This window comes from Anopheles stephensi, chromosome 2 (assembly GCF_013141755.1).
Source record: "Anopheles stephensi strain Indian chromosome 2, UCI_ANSTEP_V1.0, whole genome shotgun sequence".
Classification (NCBI taxonomy): domain Eukaryota; kingdom Metazoa; phylum Arthropoda; class Insecta; order Diptera; family Culicidae; genus Anopheles; species Anopheles stephensi.
Genome location: NC_050202.1, coordinates 53,087,160 through 53,110,348, shown reverse-complemented (window position 1 = coordinate 53,110,348; position 23,189 = coordinate 53,087,160). Strand labels below are relative to the sequence as shown.

The 23,189-nt window shown below is 52.7% G+C and overlaps 4 protein-coding genes across 5 annotated transcripts; 3 read left to right on the top strand and 1 right to left on the bottom strand.

Moving 5' to 3' along the window:
* The first annotated feature begins 130 nt into the window (after positions 1–130).
* LOC118502708 (putative GTP-binding protein 6) lies at positions 131–2,624 on the top strand. Its single transcript, XM_036035252.1, has one exon. It carries the CDS (start codon positions 750–752, stop codon positions 2,379–2,381), a length of 1,632 nt encoding a protein of 543 aa, XP_035891145.1. The 5' UTR covers positions 131–749; the 3' UTR covers positions 2,382–2,624.
* On the top strand, positions 338–2,497 carry LOC118502749 (transmembrane protein 141). Its single transcript, XM_036035315.1, has one exon. The coding sequence runs from the start codon at positions 370–372 to the stop codon at positions 709–711; it is 342 nt and encodes a 113-aa protein (XP_035891208.1). The 5' UTR covers positions 338–369; the 3' UTR covers positions 712–2,497.
* On the bottom strand, positions 2,546–4,732 carry LOC118502739 (UMP-CMP kinase). Its single transcript, XM_036035303.1, has 2 exons — positions 4,069–4,732; positions 2,546–3,626 (listed from the first exon to the last, which is right to left on the bottom strand). The coding sequence occupies exons 1-2, from the start codon at positions 4,498–4,500 to the stop codon at positions 3,282–3,284; spliced, it is 777 nt and encodes a 258-aa protein (XP_035891196.1). The 5' UTR covers positions 4,501–4,732; the 3' UTR covers positions 2,546–3,281.
* Positions 4,733–4,939: 207 nt separating this feature from the next.
* On the top strand, positions 4,940–21,521 carry LOC118502668 (DNA-dependent protein kinase catalytic subunit-like). 2 transcript variants are annotated; one of them, XM_036035138.1, is made up of 4 exons: positions 4,940–5,116; positions 5,198–5,340; positions 5,404–8,167; positions 11,698–21,521. In XM_036035138.1, the coding sequence occupies exons 2-4, from the start codon at positions 5,202–5,204 to the stop codon at positions 21,311–21,313; spliced, it is 12,519 nt and encodes a 4,172-aa protein (XP_035891031.1). In that variant the 5' UTR covers positions 4,940–5,116; positions 5,198–5,201; the 3' UTR covers positions 21,314–21,521. The 2 variants fall into 2 exon arrangements, with proteins under 2 accessions (XP_035891031.1, XP_035891032.1); XM_036035139.1 differs by having other exon boundaries at positions 4,985–4,999.
* Positions 21,522–23,189: the final 1,668 nt, after the last annotated feature.

Below are 23,189 nucleotides of genomic sequence, written 5' to 3'. Positions count from 1 at the left end.
AGTACAAATAAATGCTTTTGTAACATTAAGATCGTTTTACTACGTGTATTATACCTTTTCGTTACAAAATAAACGAATATTCTTCAGTAAAATGAATATTTTCCGTCCACGCACCGTGCGTCAGCCCTTATGTCATCTGTCAAACACACCGGCAGGCCCTTGATCTCGATTTCACAATCTGTGTTTATTTACGTTTCTTTGCCCAAAACAATCGCTCTCCTTACCGGACCACATCGGTCAGTGCCGCATGTTGGTAAAATAGTCAAGATTGCATAACGTACCGCACACCAAGCACGGCGCGGGCACCGGGCCAGAAAACATTCTTCTCTCTCTCGCTCGTTTCGCGTGTGACCGGCATCGACAAGCGCAATGAACGATATCCGGGCTCTGAAGGATCAACAGCGTGAAAAGCATCCAGGGTTCGATTCGTACATCGAGTGCATGAGCCGGTCGCTGTTTACGGGGCTGGCGACGTTTTCGCTCGGGTTCGCCGGCGTCTACTTCCTGCAACAGATCGGCCAACGCTATCTGCCGTACACGAAGAAGGGTAACATACTGGTGGCAACGCTCGTCGCAACCGGTGCCGCGTACAAGGTGACCTCCGATCGTACCCGTGCCTGCCAGGCACGGTGGATGGCCGTCGAGGAGAAGTACAGTGTGTTGCAGGAAGCGATCGAGCCGGCTAGCACCGCCAAAGAGACGGCAATTTAGAAGCGGAAAACCGACAACCCGTACCCGTATAGATAACAATGTTAGGATTAGGCGTACGATTCGTCGTACGGAAAGTGTGTGCGAAGAATGCTGCTTTAGAATGCTACTACCTCAAACAGTTTGCCGCCGCTACACAATGCCACCCGATGTTAAGCGCACACCGTGCGAAGTACACCAATGCGAGCAAATACAAAGGTGGAAAGTTGGCTGGACAGCGCCAGAAAGCTATAGAATCGGAAAGGGAGCGATCCGCACCGGAAGATGAACAACCGTCCGATGGAGGTGATAACCGATCCGAGCTAATAGAGGACCGTGAGTACGATTCCGTAGCATCCACGGCAATGCACGTCACCAAACAGCTCCTCAACGTACAGCACGTAGCCATCATACAGCCGTACATCAAGTGGGGCCCACGGAAGAATCCCACCAAACCGGAACTGTTGCTGCAGGAAGCGGAAGCTCTCGTGCGTTCACTGCCCCGCTGGAACATTGAGCTCACCATGAAGGTACCGGTGGAAACGCTCGACAAGCGGCAACTGTTCGGAACCGGCAAGCTGGAGGAACTCCGAGGGATCATCCAAGCGCACCAAGAGTCCGGCACACCGCTCACCTGCGTGTTCATCAGCAAGGGCACACTTACCTACTCGCAGAAGCAATCGCTCGAGCAAGCGTTCCGGCTTCCGGTGATGGACCGGTACTCGGTGGTGGTACAGATCCTGCGACTGCATGCCGTCAGCATGGAAGCGAAGCTACAGGTGGCCCTTGCCGAACTCCCGTACATCTGGTCCCAGGTGAAAGATCAGGAAGGCTCACCGAAAGGCCCGGCGGGAGGGGGACGCATCTTCTTAAGCGATTCCCAGCGCCAAATGCTACAGCTGCGCGAACGAAAGCTTCGTAACGAGCTTGCCACGATACGATCGCACCGCGAGCTGCTTCGTAACCGTCGGCGGCAGAAAAACTTTCCCGTCGTGGCGGTGGTCGGTTACACGAACGCCGGCAAAACTTCACTCATCAAAGCACTAACGGAGGAGCAAAGCCTGCAGCCGCGTGATCAGCTGTTCGCTACGCTGGACGTTACGGCCCATGCTGGGCGGTTGCCGTGCAAGCTGGAGGTGTTGTACATGGACACGGTCGGGTTTATGGCGGACATTCCCACGGGATTGATCGAATGCTTTGTGGCGACGCTCGAGGACGCTATGTTGGCCGATGTGATTGTGCACGTGCAGGATATGGCGCATGAGGCGTGTTCGGAGCAACGGGCCCACGTTGAGCGTACGCTCGGTAAGCTGATGCACAGCGGGGAACGCCCGTTAAGCCCGGAACGTATCATAAACGTAGGCAATAAGATCGATCTCGTACCGGATCCGTCCGCACTGGCAGTGGAATGTAACGACTACGGTCGATTACACCTAATATCCTCCCAAACGTTGGTCGGTGTGCATGAGCTGCTGCTGGAGGTGGAACGCAGAGTGCTGAAGGTAACCGGACGTCAGCGGATTGTGATACGGGTGCCGATGGGTGGTCCGGAGATGGCATGGTTGTACAAAAATGCAGCCGTCACCGAAAGTGCCGCCGATCCGGAAAATGCCGAACGGTTGCTCGTGAGCGTCGTTATCACGGACGCCAAGTTGCAGCAGTTTCGCCATTTGTTCATACGAAAACGAAGCTGAGCGGGAAGGATTTTGGCATTGAAAGTGTTACACTGTACAGAAGCAAAGCATTAAAATTGAATAGTTGAATTATAACGAAAGTATGATCAATACAAAATTTCGAAACCCATCAAAAAGGCGTCTTCCGGTCATCAAAGCTCGTTAATGCTATAGGACACTTGTTATCCATTTTGGACGCACTTTCTCTAACCTGCGCGTCCAATTCCTGTATTATTCGTAACATGCCATCGTACATTTCTACTATTGATTATCGGTTAAATTCATTTACGCTGACACCATTCGAGTGGATGGAGGTAAAAGGCAAATACAGGATGTGAACACGGCGAAAACGTGGAAACGGAAACCCCAAAACTACTACTTAAAACAAAACAAAACGCTGCAAACTAAAGAACGGTTAGGGTGTGTGTATTATGGTTGGTTCTTTAGTGACCCTTTCCTGCCACAAGAACAAGTCTGGTGTGGAAGTTAATACTTTGCTCGCTTGCTTTGCTTACATTACACGGTAGAATTGTCTGCAATCTGTTACTTTGAAGGTAGGATGGAAAGGGAATCTGCAAACGATAAGCTCACACATAATTCGCCCGGGCTGCACAGTTGCGGTTGCGACTTGCTTTGCTTCGATATCAAGGAATGTAGCAGCTCGATAGCTTTAAGTGGACGCTCTCTGTGTGTGTGCAAGCGTCGTACCGATTTGTCGTCGCCTTGGGGGAGTTTTATGTTCTACAATCCTTTTTTTCCCCCCAAATGCTTCTGGCAAACATCATAAGCGGGACGTTTGCTTAAGAAAAAAAAACGGTTGCTTTAAAATCAAAAAGGGTTTACCAGCAAGTGGCCGCGTGCGCGATCAGTTCGACCGGGGTTGTCTGTCCCGGGGGGGTCTTGGACACGATCGTCCTGTTCTTACTTCTGCTCACCGAAAAGCGTTTTCACGTGTTCGAACACCGCGTCCGGCCCGGCGCTCGCATCGATTTTCTTCACCAGCTGTAGCGCTTCATAATGCTTAATGATGGCCACCGTATCGTTGATGTACGTGTTGAACCGCTTCTTCAAACTTTCCGCATTATCATCCGAACGGCCGCTGCTTTCGCCCCGCTTCAGACACCGCTCGGTACACTGCTGCTCGGAGCATTCGAAAAACAGCACAAACTGCTGCTCCACCTTGTCTGCCATCTTGTTCGTCCAGCCCTGCAGATTGTCCTCGTTGCGGGGGAATCCATCGATCAGGAATCGATCGTTGCCGGTGGCCTGTTTGGGTTGGACAAATGATGAACCATTATGACAAATCTCATTATAAAGCGAATCGTTCTGCTTTCTCCGTTCGTTTTGCCATTGCCGTTCGCGACGTAGACGGATGGGCACGCAGGTCTAAAAATAACAAAACGAGTATAGGTTGCGTAAAAGTGCGTCCCGTGGAAACGGACGGTTGAACTTGAGCACGTACACGCTAACCTTACGACCCGAGGCCATCGATAATCGCATCCACCAATACCAATGCTGGGCCTCCCTCGAGAGAGAGAGAGATTCGATAACTTTAATTGTGTAATAATATTGCTAACGAATATTCGTTTTGAGTGTCCGCTTCCTCTTATCGGCATGGCATAAGACCCGGATAAGACTGGAGCTGGGAATAGCAGAAATAGCTCGACTGCACAATGCTTATCTGTTCCTCCCCCCAGTGGTCTCTTACCTGAATCGTTTTGTTCATAGCATTTTCCAGCAGAGCGCAGGTAATTTCCACTGGCACGATACGTCCATTCTTGATGTTGTCCTCGATGAGCGCCCCGTACTCGGATCCCTCCCGGTTGCGTTCCTCGCGCAACAAATCTCCGGCGGAAAGATGCGTGTAGCCGAACTCTTTCACAATCTTCTCGCACTGCGTTCCCTTGCCGGAACCGGGTGGACCCAGAACGAACACAACCTTTGGCTTTCCCATTACGCTAAACTTGGTTCCGAAGGGACACGCGGGCACACTGCGGATGCCTGTGACGCTGCTAGCTTGCGGTAGTACTGATGGCCGGAAGTTTGCGTACTGTTTGACCCCGATACGCGTAGCAGGCAGGCCGTGTTTGATATGATGATGCAGCACCGACTTTGCAGAGCGAGCGATTACCGACGTCATGCAAACCGACTTGCGCGGGACTAGAAGTATGCGGGACGTGTGTGAGTGTGTTTGAGTGAGTGTGCGTGTGTGACTGGGTGCTGACGTCACCGACGTCCCGACCGTTGGGGGGAAAACAACAAACCGATGGCGCTAGAAAATCTATTGAACTAAGGAATTTCCCTGGACTGCACAGGTTTTTTCGCGTATGTTGTTCACGCCGGTCGCACACCGCACCACGGTTCAGGTGGTCATGGAGATGAGCTATTGTGATGACATATTGTGTATATTTTTTTATTTTAATTATTTATATTGTTTAATTTAGAGCAGATAATTATTTTTTATGCATCTAAACTAATTTACAACAGGATTTAGTAAATAAAATAACGAATTTTACACAAATATCGCCAACTTTCAGGAGAATCGACCACAGTGCAGTTTGACAGCTGACAGAAAAACGATAACAATGAGGCGCGCAATTTCCACTGTTTTGCTTTCCTTTTGCGACCGGGCTGCGAACGTAAATATGATTCATTAAACTACATTAAAAACAGTTTTAGTATTGTGTATCTATAGCTAGGTTGTGTTGTGAGTGGTGTACAAAATAACCGGGTTGATGTGAAGAATTGAGTGAAAGGTGTTCATCTGATTTTCTGTGAAGTGTACAGTGCGGGTACGAAACCTATGCTTCAGGATTCACGGAACGTTTCGTTTGCAGCGCAATGGCATCGGATTTAAGTACCTGTCTGCGGCAATTGAAAACATGCCTCGACACGCAACAGATTCCTCAAGCTCGCAGCGTCATCGACCGCATCACACAGCTGATCATAGACAAAGCCGACGAAAGCCCTACGGAAACCGGTAAGGGATTCTTCGCGATACCATTCTAAGCTTGCCTATTCATCTACCCTCTCTTTCCTGCAGACTTTAAACTGGAATGTTTACTGACCTCTCCGAACGGATTGGTAGCATTTTTGGAAAAGTCCTTCAGCAACGCGAAACACTTTGCGAAGGTAATCGAAGATGCGTTCGAGCTGTTGCGGAAAACCATCGAGAAACACTCGCCGTTGCTGGGCAAACGGATGCCGACCATTGTACCGATCGTGGTCCGTTGCATTCAATCGTCCTCTGTTCCGGCTCGGCCACGAGAATTGGCAGCGCTCGTGCTTCAGGACAGTATTGCGTACGGATGTTTGCGAAGCGATAGCTACGAGAAGCTTGGCCAGCTGTCGGGTGAGCTATTCTCGGTGTTTCAACAGGGCAAGCTACCTAATCGGTTGCAACAGAATCTGTACGAGCTGATGGGTCAGCTAGCGAAACACTTCCCGGAGAGTGTGACCGCACCTGACCGAATGCGCGACATCTTTATGAGCGCGGCGGAAAGGCAACTGCTGGAGGAAAACTATCCTTCGCTGGTCTCCCTGGCAGGGGCTATTCGAGGGCTGGACTTGTTTCTAGCCCACTTTGCACCTTCCGAGAGTGATCGGGAGCTACGCCAGCGGTTGTATCTGATGATAAAGAAACTGTCGATCTGGGACGAGGGACGGTCGGAGCGGGTCGTTTTCCGGAATGCGCTACAGTTGCTGGCCAACCATGCAGCCTTATTTACGCTACACCTTTACCTGGACCATGTGCACTGGCAGACGATGCTTGCTGGCAAATGGATTAAATCAACCAACCAGGATGACAGACAGATTGGTTTGAACGCGCTGTACGCTTTTCATGGAGAAATCGCACGCGTACTGTCGAACCCAGCGCTAACGAGTGCAGCGAGCGAGCGGGAATGTCCGCCGACGGTGGATGTGCTCAACCAGTACGTTGGCTACTATCGGAAGCTGCTTAATTCACCCAATGCAGATCACTGGGAGGTACGGATTGCCATCCGCGGGTTCGGAATAATGGCTGGCCCTTGTCAACGGGTCGCCGGTGCCAGTGTGTCCCTGAACGACCTGCTCACAATCGTACTGCAGCGTATCGAGGGCATATGCGAACGGACAGCTTCGTCCACCGGCGATATGCTTGCCCTTTTGCCCGACTTCATACAGGCCCTGTCGGAGATTCTTACCCATGCCAAGCAGCTAACCACGGTACAGCTCGTCTCGGTGCAAACCATGACCGTTGCTTTGGTGCGCGACTTTTACCATCTGCCTACGGTGCACCACGAGCTCATCGTACGATCGCTTGTGTGCATGCTGGAAAACATTGGCAAGCTGGGCGGAAGTACACGCGACCAGCTACTGGATGCGATTCTGCTGCAAGGAATTGTTTGGAGTTGTACGCACGCCTTGCCCTTTGGCTCATCGCCTCCCGTACCCACCCCAGACGATGACCCGGAAAGCAAAACCGACTGGAAACGGGATCTGGTAACGTACAAAAATTATCTTCCCCTGTGGCAGGGCCTGTTGAACAAGGCACGCGGCGCATCAGATTCCTCCTTGCTACGGGCCATCTATCGAGCCTTCCAGAACACACTGTTTGTGATGGTGGAAAAGCTTGATCTATCTACCCGCAAACGAACCTTCCAGGACGACGACGGCCAACAGCGGGAACTGTTCTTCTGCGATCCCAACATCGACCTCATACCGATCAAACCGAAGGATTACCATATCTTTCTCAACCTGGTCGAACTGAGCCGGGATGTTTTGCATGGTCCGCAAACGCCAGCCACCGTGCGGGAACTGTTCACCGATTGGATTCGTCCGTATTTCGAGCGATTTGTCAAGCAATCGCTCGAACGTCCGCTGGTCAGTGGGTTTGTAAAGCTGATCGAGATGGGACTCGGAACGGCCGAAGCGATTGGCTACTTTCATCAGCGAGAAGATCTCGCCCCAGAAGACCCGGACGTCCGTTCGATCCAGATGGTGCTGGTGTACTATCTGGAGCAAACGATACAGCGAGCGTTGCACGCTATGGGAGAGCTACAGCTGGCGTGTCTTCGCTTTGTGCTGAAAGCTCCCGTTCGTTTGCTGCTCGACTTTGTGCAAGATGAAGATCGACAGCAGCCACTAATGGTGGAAGTATTCCGGACGGCTTTCCACATCGGTCGAGGATTGCTTTCGATGGCGCGGGATGCGCTCTACTCGCTGCAGCGCATTGTCCGCTTCCGGCATCCACCGTTGAAGGGAACGCAGCGAGAGCAGCTGCTCCGGCAAGTTCTACCAATGCTGGAGTCATTCCTGCGCACCCGTGACTCCACCCAACCACCGGCCCAAAGTTTGCGTTTGGCCAAGTTTAAGCGTCACCGAACGGCTAACGTGGCGGCTGGAAAAATCGAACGCATTAAGCAGCAGCACCGCATCGAACGGACGGCCGATACGAGCGAGCTCGTAACGTTTCAGATGCGAATTTTAAAATTTTTGTCCCATTTGCAACCGAACGAATGCTGCTGGCTGGTGGTGGACGAGCTGGAGCAAACGACCGGTCCTCCGGCAGCTGCTGGACCGGGCGAGTTTGCCAGGAGCTCGTTGACGCGCTGGGATGCGGATAGTGGACGATCGCTCGAGTTGCGGCTGCTCTGCGAAAGTGGAACGCGTCCGTGCATCAAGCTGGACGGAATGGTCGGTCGTGTGTGTCAGCTAGCGATGGAGTGTAGCGACCGTGCGACAAAGCTGGCCGCCTGTGAACTTCTGCACACTATCGTGCTGTATCTGTTGGGCATCGGATATCAGGATCAGCTGGCCGGGTTATGGTGAGTATGAAGAATCGGTTTTCATTAAACGCCACCTTTATTTGGACTTGCTCATCTTCACCACTATAGTAAGCACGCACACAAGCAACACACTTCCGACAAGCACAAACAGAGCGCGACGTAAAAGTAGAAGCCGGTCATACCCTTCATCTGATCCCTCGTGTACTTGGTACAAAAATTCATTCCGATAGGCACACTGGCAGGGCTGCGTGTGCGAAATGTATTCCTCATGCGCCTGTGCCCATGAGCTCAGCTCGTACAGCTCCGACTGGTATCGAACGACTTCACCGATCGATGTCGTGGCCAGTAGCGCTCCATATCGCACCGAACGCCGATCCACTTGGTAACAACTGATGAGCGACACGTAACCGTTCGCATCCGTCCGTAGATCAATCGTTGCAATGAGCCCGCTGATGGCTGCGGAAGGCGCTGTGTGTACGTTGCGGCAGGCTACTGTTATGTTGAGGACGCTTTTCCGAAACCCCAGATGCAGCTCCAAGCACTGGCCCATTTGGGAAAAATTTTGAAAAGTGTTGAACGGATTTTCGCCACCCTGGTCCGCGACTATTCGGAGCAGTTTGGCGCTAAGGTTGAAATCACCCTGGTACTGCCATCGGCAGGAAGGTACCTCACAGCAAAAGTCTCGCAGTAGAACCGATTGTGCACCACTGCCAATGCTCAGCAGCAGAGAAATTATCCACCTCGAAAGCGAATGAAACATGGCACAAGTCTAGCCTTTAACCTTTACTAACTTCTTTCGGGGTGTTAGATGAGCTAGGAGGGTAAGGATAGCTTTGTTTTTGCTGATTACATATTCGGGGTACTTCGGGAAGATATCAGAACATTCCGATCCCCTTACCCGCTCTTCAAGCCCTTCCATTATGAAACTTTTTGAGTGTTGCTTGCACAACTCTAACTACTTCTAGTCCTACCCATTTCTGCTTCATTGTCACTTCAGTCTCAGGCGGTATGACCCCGCTATTTCTGACTTTCTTTGCTTGAGCTTTCCCTAGCTGTACTCTCCGTTCAGGGGAGTAAAATGTTGGTTTTGCGCTCTTTCGGAGCGATCCGGTGGCCGAGGACCATCTGGACTGTGTCTATGGGTCAAACCAAGTCACGGAGAGCCAGCAATGGCAGGCGAGAGACTTCTCGAGGTTGTAGAGCCAAATAGGAAGAAGAGGATGCACTTTCGACGCTTTTGCAATCAGCTGGTCTTCCCACTGAGGACAATGGAGGAGCCGCTACAATGACGAATTAGACTCGCCAGGCTTCGGTGGGCTGGCCACGTCATGAGAATGACACCGGACGACCCGCAGACACTTTCGCGACCAGCTAGAACTAGATCGACATTAAGGGGAATCAACTCATCGGGCTATTGAAGCAAATCTCGCGCAACTTTAACGACCCGACCTCCATAAAGACGCTTTATTGTTCCCCTGTGCACTCGGTGGTGGAATATGCTGCTGTTGTTTGGTAGTCAACCCAACTCCTGACATGCGTTGATGGCATAGACATAATTGATTTGAGGCTCTCCTATGTAGCAGAAGCTTATCAAAGGATCGAGCGAGCGGCACTAAATCTCGGGTTGGAGATTAACCAAAATGATGGTGGCACCACCAACGGCCCTGCTAACAAACACTGATTTACGCAGGGGTGATGTACAGATAGGTGACCGCACCTTCGAAGTCGTCCAAAACTTCACCTATCTGGAGTCAAAAGTCAGCACCGACAACAACATTGATGTTGAGTTACGCGCAAGGGTACTGGCTACCAACCGGTCATACAACAGTCTGAGGAAACTTCTCCACTCTAAATACCTGTCGCGACGGACGAAGCTGAGACTGTACAGAACATTTAAAGTCCCAGCACTCACATACGCCATACGCCAAACCTGACGAAGCCCTCTTAGCCGCGTTCGAGAGGAAGATGCTCAGAAGGATGTTTGGCCCCGTATGTGTGGAAGGACAATGGAGGAGCTGCTACCAAACGACGAGCTCTACGAGCTGTCCGATGATCTCACTATCGTACAGCGCATTACACTCGCCAGGCTCCGGTGGGCTGGTCACGTCATGAGAATGACACCGGACGACCCAGCCCGTAAAGTCCTTTTAGGCCGTCCACACGGACAGAGGAGGCGTGGTAGGCCCAAATTGAGATGGAGTGATGGCGTTGATAACGGATTGGCAGACGACGGCCCTGAACCGTGAGCGGTATCGAGGATTGTTGCAGCAGGCCAAGACCGCAAAGCGGTTGTAGCGCCTGATAAGTAAGTAAGTAAGTAAGCTGTTGTTTGGTGGCTTACGGCTGCTCACTCGCTGGCGCGCCTTGAATCTGTGCAGCGATTCGAAATTTTCGCGCTTTGCCATGCGATTCTGGAGTGTGCCGGTGCTCCTTTCGCGACTTCTGCTTTACGCCCCTCCGAGATTGCTCCGTGCTCGAAAGCTACTTGACGTGCAGGAGCGCAGCCTGTTCCACAGTTAATTGAAAATGCAGTAAAACTATGTCTTCACACAAACTCACACACACACTATTTTATTAGACATGAAGATCAGCTTTCCATGGCCTACTTCCGGCATTCTATCATCATCTTCCTAGTAATGCGTGGTAATTCCATAAACGTCCAGACGACGATCGTTATGGACGATACGATCATCGCTAGACAAATGAACATCCACTCAACGGGCATCGTGCAGGATAGAAAGCAACGTTTGTCGTCCTTCACGGTGCTTATGTTAAATAGCACCTCATTCCGGTACACGCAAGAACACTTTGCGTCGTAGGAAACATAGTTTTGTACGTACGATTTTGACTTATTTTTCCCTTCATAACGCCGAATGTAAGCGTCCTTGTTGAAGCTATCGATGTGCTGCACCCGCAACGAGCTGGTCTCTAGCAATCCGTTCGCTGCACTTTTCGTACATCCTTCCAGCAGCAGCGTACCGTTCTCGTTCGGCAGCAGCTGGTACCGTACCGCCGTCAGCAATGGTAGCGGATATTTGATTTTCCATTCGGCTTCAATTTCGAATGCCATCAACCGTCGTTCTTCCGTGTCGTGTTCACACTCCATGGTTACGTTGAGAACACCGCCCAGAAAGGATACGTACACATCCACACAGCCAGCTTCGAACTGAATGCCGGGAAAGCCACCGAACGGGCATAAGCCCGATCGGGGTGGATTAAGCTGCAGAAACTTGGCCTTCCACTGGAACTCTTGTACCGTGCGCCAAGATTCGGGGTACGATTTGCATTGCTGCGTACGATCCGGCTCCGGATGAGGGTTGCACAGGGAGTGTGAAGCGAGTAGTGCCAGAATGATACCGGCGGCGTTAAGGCTCAACATTGCTTCTGCTAGACTATGCGCTTGTTTCCGGTGCCGATGCGTAACGGTCGATGACTTACCCAACACTGGAACACAGAAACAACTAATGATGAACTCCATTTACGTTCCTTTCCGTGCCTGGTTCCTTTGGTGGCGAAGTCTAACTTCTTGATTGCCTAAAATGTGTTCTGCCTCTCTTGCCCCCTTGCAGGGCTCAACTATGTCACCATTTGCTGCACCTGAGCTGCGACACAGATCTGGCAGTGTGTCAGATGTTCGAACCGTTGCTCTTTCAAATCATCCACTTCGTCACGCAACCTTCCAGGCTGAGCCAGCAGGGAACCATCGCCCTGCTCGACTGTTTGATGGATGCCACCTCCAACGTGCAGAACAGTGCTGTCCGCGATCTTTCCATCCGCTGTTTGCGCGAGTTTCTCCAGTGGACGAACCGGCAATGTGGCGGCGCCCAATCGAATAACGATCGGCGCAGGATCAAAAACACACTGCTGGAGCAGCTGAAAACGCACGCACTAGAATCGAACGCTTCGCATCGGTACGGGTCTGCGTTGGCTTTTAACAATCTGTTCCGATTGCTGCTGCAGGAAGATTTGCAAATCGTGCGCTACACCTTCGAGCTGATGCATTCCTACTCGATCGGGCTGATCGTGACGGAGGAGCAGAGTGGATGGGCGTCCGACGGTAATGGTGCTATCGCGGAACAGTTCCTACTCGCGCTGGACCATCTCGCGAAACTGCTTGAGATGCGAAAGGCTTTGTTCGATGGCCACCGGAGCGAAGTGAACCGGTCCGAACAGCTGCAGCTCGTACCGCCCGACATTGGTGGCAGGGAGTTGAAACATTTGGTGTGCTGGTTGTTTCGCCAGTGTGCCACCCGCCAGCGACTCCATCGGCACAAGTGTATGCAGCTATTCCCCCGACTCGCCAAAGCGGTTCAAGGTGTGGCGGGTGGAGAACAGTTCCTGGAGCAACATTTCACCAGCGAGCAGATCAAATCCATCTGCCTTCAGGCTGATTCTGCGCAAGGTATCGAGCGGGCACCAACATTGCTCAGTTTGTGGGACGGGCCTACGGATCCGTCTGTGGTAAGCATCTACCTTTGGCTGGAGTATCTGCTAGCGACGATTGACATGTACTGCTGGCTGGAGCGAGAAAAGCTGATCGGGGAAGACCTAGCACACGTGCTGCTGTGTCGCATTCTACCCGCCGTGCACTGTTTCCTGCGATCGGTGGTTGACTGTTCGGTGCACGAAATAATGGCCACAATTAATAGGACGCGCGAGATTCACATGAGCAGCTACGAGCTTCGCATGAACGCGGACAAGATTGTACGGTTCGATGCACTGAAATCGGCTGTCGTTGCGCAAATCGTTGATCTGTTAGCGTTGCTGCTTTCCCGTACCAGCGAGGATAACGTCCCAGCAGAATGCTTAGCACTGTGGCAGGAGCAACCGGTGATCGACTTTATTCTGGCGCTTCTATTTAAACCACACCATCAGCCTGGGATCGATCGCAATGTTGAGGTGATGCAGGACGGGCAGAAAAATGATCACCAGCGCACAGCTCAACTGGATGCGTTGATACTGCAGCTGATGGAACGATGCAACTCACGTGTCGGACAGCTTTTTGCGAGTGCGCTGTCCGAAAAGTTGGTAGCTGTGATGGAAGATTTGGGCGATCGAATGCAAACGCTTCTCACACGACGAACGATCGACACAGCGTATCAGAAAAGCGCAAAAGGCTTGCTATTTATTGCGAAACATCAACGAAACAGAGGCACACACCTGATGGATGACGACAAGGAACGCGTTCAGCAAGCGGCCCGGCAGCTACTAACCAGCTGCTACGAAGCCATCGGACAGGAGCGCGTGTGTTTAGTGCTGAGCCCATCTGCCGCACGCTTTGGTACGATTGTCCTGGAAGCTGTCTTTAGCTTGTCGGACGCTGAAGATGGATTGGTAGATTCTATAGTTGCTTACTGCTTGAGCAAGGACATGCTACACCCGAACATCCGTCACGGAGAGTACTTCCTCGTTTGCTTCGGATCAGCCGTATATGAACTGTTCCTCACTAAACCGTCTCAGTGCTTGGACACGCTCCTACAAGCACTCTCCGCCGATAGCTTTCCATTCATCGTTCGAATTCTGTGCGATCTGATGGAGTATAGCTACCGAAGGCAAGCTGCCGGTGACAAGGAGCGGTTGGAAAGTTTGTCAGAAGCCTTGCTTAACGGTTGGTCCCAACTGTTCACCATCTCACGCCTGCAGCCGAACCATTTCGGAGCGTGTGATCTGCAGATGATTGAGCTGATGACCAGCATGATGATGATCTGCCCGTTTCCTTTGCACAAAATTTGTTCCAAAGTCGGGCCAAACTATGGACGGTGGTTGACCGAGTTGATAGGCAGCTCCCGAGCGGAAGTTACGATTGAATTGAAAACGAAAGCCATCGTACTGTTGCCGACCGTGCTTGGACCGGGCGACACACCGGACACCACGGAATCGCACTGGGAAAGCTTTGAGAGTGCTCTCGAAACGTTACAAACGTTACACTTTCCGCTGCGTTCGACTGAATTTCTGCCCAACAGCCCAAAGCGTGTTGGATTTCTGAACTGTCTGGAACGGTTGCTTGATGCGATGATTGTCTCCCGGTCGCCACTTCTGCTGAAAGCGATCATACACATGACGGCACCGGACGGGGAGGGACACATTGCCGAATCGAAGATACGGAATGCCATCGAGCGCTTCTTCGACGACCAACCGTACGAGATGCAGTGTGATCGTCTGCAGGAGCTGTGGGAGCTGTTTTCAAACCATGCGTACGCACCGACCGTTCGTGAAACGATACTGAGACGCTATCTGTGTACGGCACTGTGGCACTGCCAGTACGATACGATCGTGCAGTTTTACAAACGGATTATTCGCACCATCTCCAGCTACACCACGGAGGACATCAACGGACGGTCCGGGTGGGATTTGGAGCATGCGCTCGTTGATCTAGCGGCTAGCTTCCGGCTGATTGAACATTACGCTGCACTGCTGCCGAAAAGTGTTCTGACAGGCGAGAGCTGTCCCGTGGCAAAGGAGCTTTATGGTTCGCCGAAGGATGAGGGCGCCCCCGTACGGGGCCAGCGTTTGGTTGGAGACTTCAGCAAGCGAGCTCACAGCGTCCGGCGCGTTGTGCTGCTTTCGAGCGATCGTAGCGCGGTGGAACTGTTTCGCAAGTACCAGTGTGCCGCCTACCGTGCGTTAGTTGCACTGATCTCGAACACGAACGAAGATGCGCGCATGTACTCGGTGCTGCTGTTCCGAGAGACTCGCGAAAAGGGAGAATATCTGTGGCGTCACTTGATCGACTGCAGCAACGATGAGCTGTATCTGGAGGGCAGCCAAGAGCAGGAAGAAACGCCCCGTACTGTTGCAAAGCGTGTCGCTATAAGGCAAGAAGGTGTGGGTCCACCCTTCCCCCGTTCGTTCTCCAAGGATCCCGGGTTATCGGTCGTGCGGGAGTCGTCACTCAGCCAGCAGGTGTTTCGGTTCGATCTGAACCACTCCGTCGTGCTGTCGGCCCGGGAGGTGGCGGAAAAGGATGCAGCCGAGCTGGCCAAACGGCAACGGGGAACGCTCTCGAGCGTGTCGCTCGAGCGAACGAAGCTCAACGAGCACGAGGCAATGGCGACGGTTTGTGGATGCATTCGGCATATGGCGGCGAGCAAGGTGCCGCTGACTGCAGTCGTACAGTTCCTTGCAGGTTCGTTAACCGATGCGGGACAGCCGAAAAATGTTCGTCTATTTTTGGCGAAGCTAATCGACAACTGTCGCAAAGAGCTGCAACCCCATGCATCCCTTCTGCTGTGCCCACTGATGCAGCTCATTGTCGATGGAAGTACCGTGCGCGGGCTGAATCCACTCGTCACGGACCTGATTGCGCTGGTGTTGGAGTGGAATGGTTCCAGCGAATCTAAACGGCAAGGTGCTGTCGATGAAGCTGCCTCACTAGCGAGTGTACTGTTACGGTTCCTTGTTAACCACGCCTGTCAGCAGCAAGGTGCCCGAAGCACAACAGCAAAAGCGTTACGACTGAATCTAGAGCTGATCCAGGAGCTGGTATCTCAGTGGCACGACGTTCTGATCGTTCCGGCGGAGGTGCTCTACGAAATGGTGTCGGGCAGTCGGCAACGCTTACAGTCGGAGGAACGATCACAGCTTCAGCTCATCGCGGGTCTCCAGTTGGGAACGATCATTCTCACCAAGGGCCGCGGCAAGCTTGTACCCTGGATGGAGAGCACCAAGCAAGAGTATCTACGTGCGGTACTACGCTGCCTGGATCTGCCAGACAGCACAAGCTTCAAATCTGCCGCCCTACTGTTGGGCCACAGTCTGGCGCACCTCTATCCCGAGGGTCTGCCGCTGGACGATGGGGACGAAAGTGTGGACGAACTGTTCCACATCGAATGTGTTGCCAAGCTGTCGGCCATCCAGCGGGAATATGATCGAAAGTTTGCGGAAATTTTGTACGAAACCGCTAAAGGCTTCCCATCGATAGCCGATCCGTTTCTGTCCGTCCTAAGCCATCGCTTTCCGGCTTCCGCTGTGGCGGAAAAGCGCATGTACCTAGAGCTGCTGCTCGGTGGGCGGCTGGAGACGTTTAAGGACGATCTCTACCGAGAGCTGGCGTCGATGGAGTTAGTGCTGCTGTTGCGCGACAACGAGTTACAGCTGCCTACCTTACATTTGCTGAACCGATCACTTCCACTGGTGCGTGAAACGCAACATTTGCAGCAGCTTATTGAACCGATCGGCAGTGTGACGACCGAGCCAGCCACCCGTCCCGAGTGTCGAGCGGTGGCGTACGAAATTTTGATCTACATGCATGAGCATCACTTCACGAAGCTTTCCGAGGAATGCCAGCACTCTGTTTGGAGATTGCTGATTCGAGGGTTGTGTGGAGGTCAAGAGACCGATGCTACGAACACCTCTACCAGGGCGAGAATTCTCGAATATCTTACCGACAGTGGCAAGCTGCCAGGTGATGTGAAGGAACGGTTCCTGTTTCTGCTAGCGGACCTGTACGATCCCACCGTAGAGGCGCAGTTTCTTGGCAGTGCAGTGGCGCTGCTGCTCGATCCAGCTATCCGTTGCCGAGAGTCTAAGGATCGGCTGTTTCTGCATGAGTATCTCGATGCGGACGTGAAGTTTAACGAGTACACGATCGAAACTGCTGCGCGACAGCGTCACACGATGACGCTGCTTACGCCAATGTTTGCGGACACGCCACAGCAACGTCAGCTGCAATCGTTCATCACGGGCCGAGGATCGCAGATGGAGCAGCTAATCCGAGCTACCCAGTTTGCCGGCATGGGTCGTACGACGCAGCAGGACGAAAATGGTCATTTCGAACCAACGCAAGACCCGACGCGATTCACTAAAGGACATGAAACATTCGCAATGCCCACACAGCAGACGCTTCTGTTTGAGCCTAGCTCGCTACAGCTGGATCGTCGATCACAGCGAACAACGGGATCGATGTCCGAGCCGACGCAACAGGAGCGCACCTTCGACCGTCTACGGAAGCGCATTCTCCGGGACAGTGAAGCGAATCGGCAAAAGCAAACAACGTGGGCCGTAAGACGCCATTATTCCAACCAGCGGCAACGTTCGGAGCAACGGCGCGACGCCGCATCACAGGTGACACTGTACCGGCGCTACCGGCTTGCCGATTATCCTGATCTGCAGATCAACCTGCTAGCGTTTCTGCTACCCCTCCAGGCGCTCTGTCGACGAGATACGGCGTGTGCTCGTCAAACGTTTGTGGCCATCTTTAACGGTCTGGTGGAATGTCTGGTGCTGGGAGATGCTGCCGGTCGAACGGTGCGCATGGTCGGTGACGAGTGGGATCGTTTCGTGCGTCGGCTGGATGCATCCTTGCAACGCATCCTGGAGACCACCAGCAAAGCAAGTGATCCCAATCTGTTCGGAGGTTTGATTGAACTAACGCTCGGCAGGGCGTCGGGAAAGTTTACACTCGCACCGCGCACGATTGCCTCCGTGGCTGGCGCGTCCAATATGCTGACGATGGGCGCCCTCTATCTGGAGGCGAAACTAACGGATGCGGCTGACTTTGACGAGGAACCGGTGCGAACCGGCGGGCGCATCACTTCCGAGGCGGAACACTGGCTCCAGCTGTCGAGCTTGTATCAAGCGATGCACGAGCACAGCGTTCTGGAGGGGATATTCGCCGAGAAGCTCGACAGCGATCCTCAGCTCCGGGAAGCGATCGAGCTGGAAGCACTGGGGCGATACGATCGAGCGCATCGAGCGTACTGCGAGCTGGTAATGCGCATAAGCCAAGCACGTGTCGAGGAACGCAACTTTTGCTACAAATCCGCGTTCAACTGCTTGCTCCAACTCGGACAGTGGGACGTGCTGTTGGACGAGATCGGCAATCAGGTGACGAGCCACGAGGAGCTGTGGAGCGACGACTGGAATCTGGAAAACTTGCTGCCCAACTACGTGCACGGGAATGTGCTGCTGGTTCTGGCCGGCAATGAGGCTGGGCGTGAGTTTTACAATATGCTCCAGCAGTGGCTGCACATCCCCGATCGGGCGAAACACATACGGCAGCAGTTTGGCGAGGCACTGACGGCGCTGTACATTTCGGGCCAAGAGATGGTCCGTGCGCGGATGTTTGGCGAACAGACCGAGCGACAATTTCTCGACGAGTGGCACTGTGCCGGCGTGCTGTCGGGGCTGGTGCGCACCGACTGTTTGCTCAGTGTGCGGAAGGTGATTGAGCTGGTTGCGTACAGTGAGCTGCTGGAGGAGTGTACGACCGACCGGTTAGAGCAGGCCACCGCTGGTCTGATTGCTTCGTGGCAAAATGCACGACCGGCATCGACGGATTCACTCACCACTTGGGACACTCTCATAGCTTACCGTAGATTCCTGCTGGTAAAGCTCGAATCTAAATGCGGCCCACAGGGGTCGGACGGTGTAGGGGACACCCTGGGCAATGTTTCCAAACTGTCCCGACTGTTGTACGAACTGGAGCTTCAGCTGCTGGACGTGGCGTTCGAGCAGAACAACATCAAGTACGCGGGCAGGCTTATTGCGAGCCTGCGGAATTCTGAATCATGCGTAGGCCTACGAGAACCCTCAGTGGAGCACGTACTGCGAAGAAAAATCGCACGCATACGCTTCGATCGTATGCGGCACGTTGAGGGATCGTCTAATCAGATTCAACCTTTACTGCGAGGATTTAAACAGCTGGCGAAGATTAACGATCAGATAGCGGTCGTTGAGAATGAACCTGACATGGCTCGCGTGAAGCGGACGGCATGGACGGAAGTATACCAACTCTCCGAATCTGTTCGCACGATCATCAAGAGCACTGGGGAAGATCTTGCGGAAGCGGATTCCGCGCACATACAACAAATGATTGGAGTTGTAATGAAACTTCCGGATGAAGGACGGGTCGTGGAGGGTATATCTTTAAGCGAAAGATTAGGCCGGTTGTCAACGCATTGCCTGCAGCGTAGTATCGATGTGTTGCGGCCTGACTCTTCTTCAGGTTCCAGTGCGCTAGTGGAGCTTGCTGAAGCTCACCTTCGACTGGCTCGATACTGTTACGAGGAACTAAGCCCGGAACGAAGTGAAGAAGAGGAACTTCCAGTTGAGCGGACGCTAGTGAGCTCACTTTTGCCAGCGATACAATACGGTTCCCGTGAGGCTAGACACCTGTTTCCTGTGCTGTTACAGCTACGAAACCTTCAAAACAACACACTAAGAAGCGAATTCCACGAACGCTCGAGTTTGGTACCGTCGTGGAATTTTCTACCCTGGATTCCTCAGTTATTGTCGTACATGAAGATTGCCAATGATGCTGTCGGATCGCACGAACAGTCGGATGAGAGACACTTTCTGGATGCGCTATTGATGCGACTCGTCAAGGAACACCCGATGGCACTCTATCACCCAGCGCGACTCATGCTAGCCGGCATTGAAGGCCGGCCCGTTCGTCCGATTGTGTTGCAGTTCCGGGCCGCCCTAAACTTCCCCGTGCTCGATCGTTTCGTAGACGAGCTCTGTCGTGTGGTGATGCCAGAAACGCGTCTGCAGCACATGTTGACGGAGCTGAAAAGCCAGCTCAATAGCTTCACCGACCCTGTCGCCTTCCATACGTTCATCGATCGCACAGTACCGGATGTATTCCCCACGGACTCCAACGATTTATGGCGCTTCGGACAGGCGTATCGAGCTGCCTTACCGCTCGTCGATAGTTTTCGTACACTGATGCTGCTCCATCCAGTGGACGATCGTAGCGTGATCTTGCGCAAGCTGCAGGAACTGGACGATGCGCTCCAATCGATGCGACCCCGCACCAAAACCAAACACATGCAGCTGGAAGACCTTTCGCCCTGGCTAGCGGATTTCCACTGCAGCAGTATGCGATTCGCCCGGCGGGGCGAATCTTCCGTCGAGATCCCGGGACAGTACGGAGTTGATCGTGACACTCCTAACCCCGCGCAGCACGCCACGATCGTAAAAGTCCTTCCGGATGTGCAGGTGTTTGTGACGCTTCGGCAACCGATACAAATAACGTTCCGCGGTAGCGACGGAAGGCAGTATCGCTTCCTGGCCAAGTTTGGTGAAGATCTCCGGCAGGATCAACGCATCCAGCAGCTGCAGCGTGAGATAACGCACCGACTGCGGTGGGATCGGCACTGCCGCGAGCATCAACTAGCGCTACGCACGTACGAAGTGGTCCCGATACGGCCCAATTTCGGTCTGTTCGGTTGGCTCGAGGGGACGATTGCACTGAGCGACATCGCAAAGCAGGCTGCACCACGCTACAACCCTGGCGACCGGGGACAGGCCCACGTGCTCGAAGAGTATGGACGCTTTCTGCTAAGCGTTTCGCGCCAGGACACTGCGGCGAGAAACGAATCGTGCCACACTGGCTCGTACAACTCGCCGGCCCTGTACGGAATGGCGGCGGCGTTCGGTATGCCCGACCAGCTACGATCGAAGTACGTCGAGCTGTCGCAAACGTTACGCGCCTGCACATTGAAACGCGCGCTGTACGATATGGCTGCCTCGCCCGAATCGTTCTACCGGTTGCGCATGAACTTTGCCAAGAGTTTGGCCACCATGAACATGACCTGCTGGGCGCTCGGAATAGGCGATCGGCACCTGAGCAACGTTGTGCTGGAACGTGCGACCGGCATGCTGGTGGGTGTGGATTTCGGCATAGCGTTCAGTGCCGGGACGCGGGACCTGCCCATACCGGAGCTGGTACCGTTCCGGCTAACGCCGCAGTTCGTGGGCGTGATGGAACCGATGCGGTTGGCGGGTCTGCTGCAAAAGTGTCACCTTCACACGCTACAGTGTTTGCGCGATTCGCGCCTGCTGCTGCGGGCCTGTCTGGAGGTGTTTGTCCGCGAACCGACCGTCGACTGGTTGAGGGCTGCGCGGTTACGAGCGGCCGACAATGCCGACAGCCCACGTGCGTCCCACGGTGCTAGGGCATGGAATCCTCAGGTGCGTGTCAATACGGTCCTGCGGAAGCTTGGCGGTGCCAATCCGAAGCAACTGTTGGCGGAAGAGCTACGGTTCGGTTTAATCGCACAGCAGCGCGAGTTTTTGGTCGGGTATCTGGCGCTGGTCGATGCATCGGCTGCAGTGAGCACGGAGAAGGTTGGCCGTGAGGCCGTCCTTTCGACGGCGCAACAAACCGAGATGCTGCTAGAAATGGCCGTCGATGGTAAGCTGCTGGGTATTACGTACGGGGGATGGTATCCTTGGTTCTAGACGAACGAGCACGAGGACATGCGGGGAATAGTTGCTAACCAATAAATTCCATTTTGGATTCAGTATTCGATCAACACAGGTCTTAATTAACACTTGGATATGTGAAAATGTATTGTAGATTATAATTGTTTTTCGAAATAAAGCCAAATTTATTGTAGAAATACACGCAAAACATAAAAAGGCTGAAGTCTCATCAGATTTATAATAAACTTGTTTTTTGTTATCATCATCAATTCAGCAATACGGTCAGGGCATCCTGATATGCTTAAGAATTAGGAAGGTATCTTAAAACATCCAAGAAAAAATATTCTAACATTCCTCAGGAGCTAACGGTTTCTTTCCGTGTTGGAATATGGCAGCATATGCTTCCATCGGGCATCCAACACGCATATCCTCAAACTAGAGAGGCTACAGTATCGTTGTCTTAGACTCGCACTAGGCAGCATGAAATCAACACACAACATGTCCCTAGAAGTGATGACCGGAGTGATGCCGCTGAAACTTCGTTTTGAAATGCTATCGCCCGTTCTTCAGTATCAAATCCCTTGATGGAAGAAAATTTTAAAGCGCCTCTAGAGACAGGTTCTAAGAGCAAGATCTTGAAGATCTATGAAGATTTTGTTGCCCTACAAGTGCATCCTAGCGCTCCACAGGCATTAAACCGTGCTGCCCTTCCTGAGACCTACAGTTCCCTTTTAACAACAGATTCCTCGTTGCACGAGGAAATTAAAACCATACCGAATGATCTTCGCCCGATGGTAGTTCCGGGCATTTTCAGGGATAAGTATAGCCATTTAGACCAAAGTAGCCAGTATTATACTGATGGATCATCCTCTAAGGAAGGCACCGGCTTCGGCGTTTTTAGTGAGTCCGTCGAAGCATTTTTCAAATTGCGGGAGACGTGTAGTGTCTACACCGCAGAACTAGCCGCAATCTTGTACGCACTATTGATTATAGCAGCGAGACCTTCGGATCAGTACTTCATCTTCACAGATAGCCTTAGCGCTATCGAAGCACTACGATCCCCGAAGGCTGTTAAGAGTCAGGATTTCCTGGTCATTAAAATCAAAGAATTGCTTGGCTCCATGTTCGACAAGGCGTTCAGGATTTCGCTAATTTGGGTACCTTGCCATTGTGGAATTCCCGGCAACGAGAAGGCAGACTCACTGGCCAAAACAGGCGTCCAACAAGGCGCCTTTTACGACCGTCCAATCTCGGCCCGAGAGTTTCTTCGCCCACCACAGCAACTTTTCCTGTCTCGCTGGCAGAGCATGTGGGAGGCGGATGATCTCGGGCGATTCCTTTTCTCGATCTCTCCGCAAGTGTCCCTGCGGCCTTGGTTCGGTGGGCTCTCTGCAGACCGGGCATTCATACGCATGATGTCTCGACTTATGTCGAATCATTTCGCGTTGAATGCTCATTTGCAGCGTATAACTCTGGCTCAGACGAAGGTGTGTGGCTGTGGTGACGGATTTCACGATGTGGATCACCTTCTGTGGTCCTGCGTGGAGTTTGAGACCGCAAGACTCTCTTTCTTGAGCGCAGTCGAGAGCAACGGCAGACGACCGGGTATAGAAATAAGGGAAGTGTTGGCGACTAGGGACCTCACCTACATGAGGCTCATCTACCAATTCGCCAGAGACAACGGTCTCATCCTTTGATTCCGCATCCTCATTATCCTTCCAAACCATATCCGCCATTCCTTTTGTTATATGTTGTGTTGTCTTTGTTGTAAATGTTTTATGTTGTGCAACGGGTGATGCGTTGACGGAGCTATATAATTCGAGGGCGATGTCCATACTGCCGTAAAAAGGAGGCAGGCTTTTTTCGTCTGTAGCTGTGTGCTACAAGTCAGTCCAGCTTTGATACAGCGGGT

What these genes read in the sequence shown, in the direction of transcription:
- LOC118502749 (XM_036035315.1), top strand. Translation starts at nt 370, where the DNA reads ATGAACGATATCCGGGCTCTGAAGGATCAACAGCGTGAAAAGCATCCA.
- LOC118502668 (XM_036035138.1), top strand. Translation starts at nt 5,202, where the DNA reads ATGGCATCGGATTTAAGTACCTGTCTGCGGCAATTGAAAACATGCCTC. An exon ending in CGAAAGCCCTACGGAAACCG is followed by an intron (nt 5,341 to 5,403) that starts GTAAGGGATTCT and finishes TCTTTCCTGCAG; the next exon opens with ACTTTAAACTGGAATGTTTA. An exon ending in GATCAGCTGGCCGGGTTATG is followed by an intron (nt 8,168 to 11,697) that starts GTGAGTATGAAG and finishes GCCCCCTTGCAG; the next exon opens with GGCTCAACTATGTCACCATT.
- LOC118502708 (XM_036035252.1), top strand. Translation starts at nt 750, where the DNA reads ATGTTAGGATTAGGCGTACGATTCGTCGTACGGAAAGTGTGTGCGAAG.
- LOC118502739 (XM_036035303.1), bottom strand. Translation starts at nt 4,500, where the DNA reads ATGACGTCGGTAATCGCTCGCTCTGCAAAGTCGGTGCTGCATCATCAT. An exon ending in CTATGAACAAAACGATTCAG is followed by an intron (nt 3,627 to 4,068) that starts GTAAGAGACCAC and finishes CAACCCAAACAG; the next exon opens with GCCACCGGCAACGATCGATT.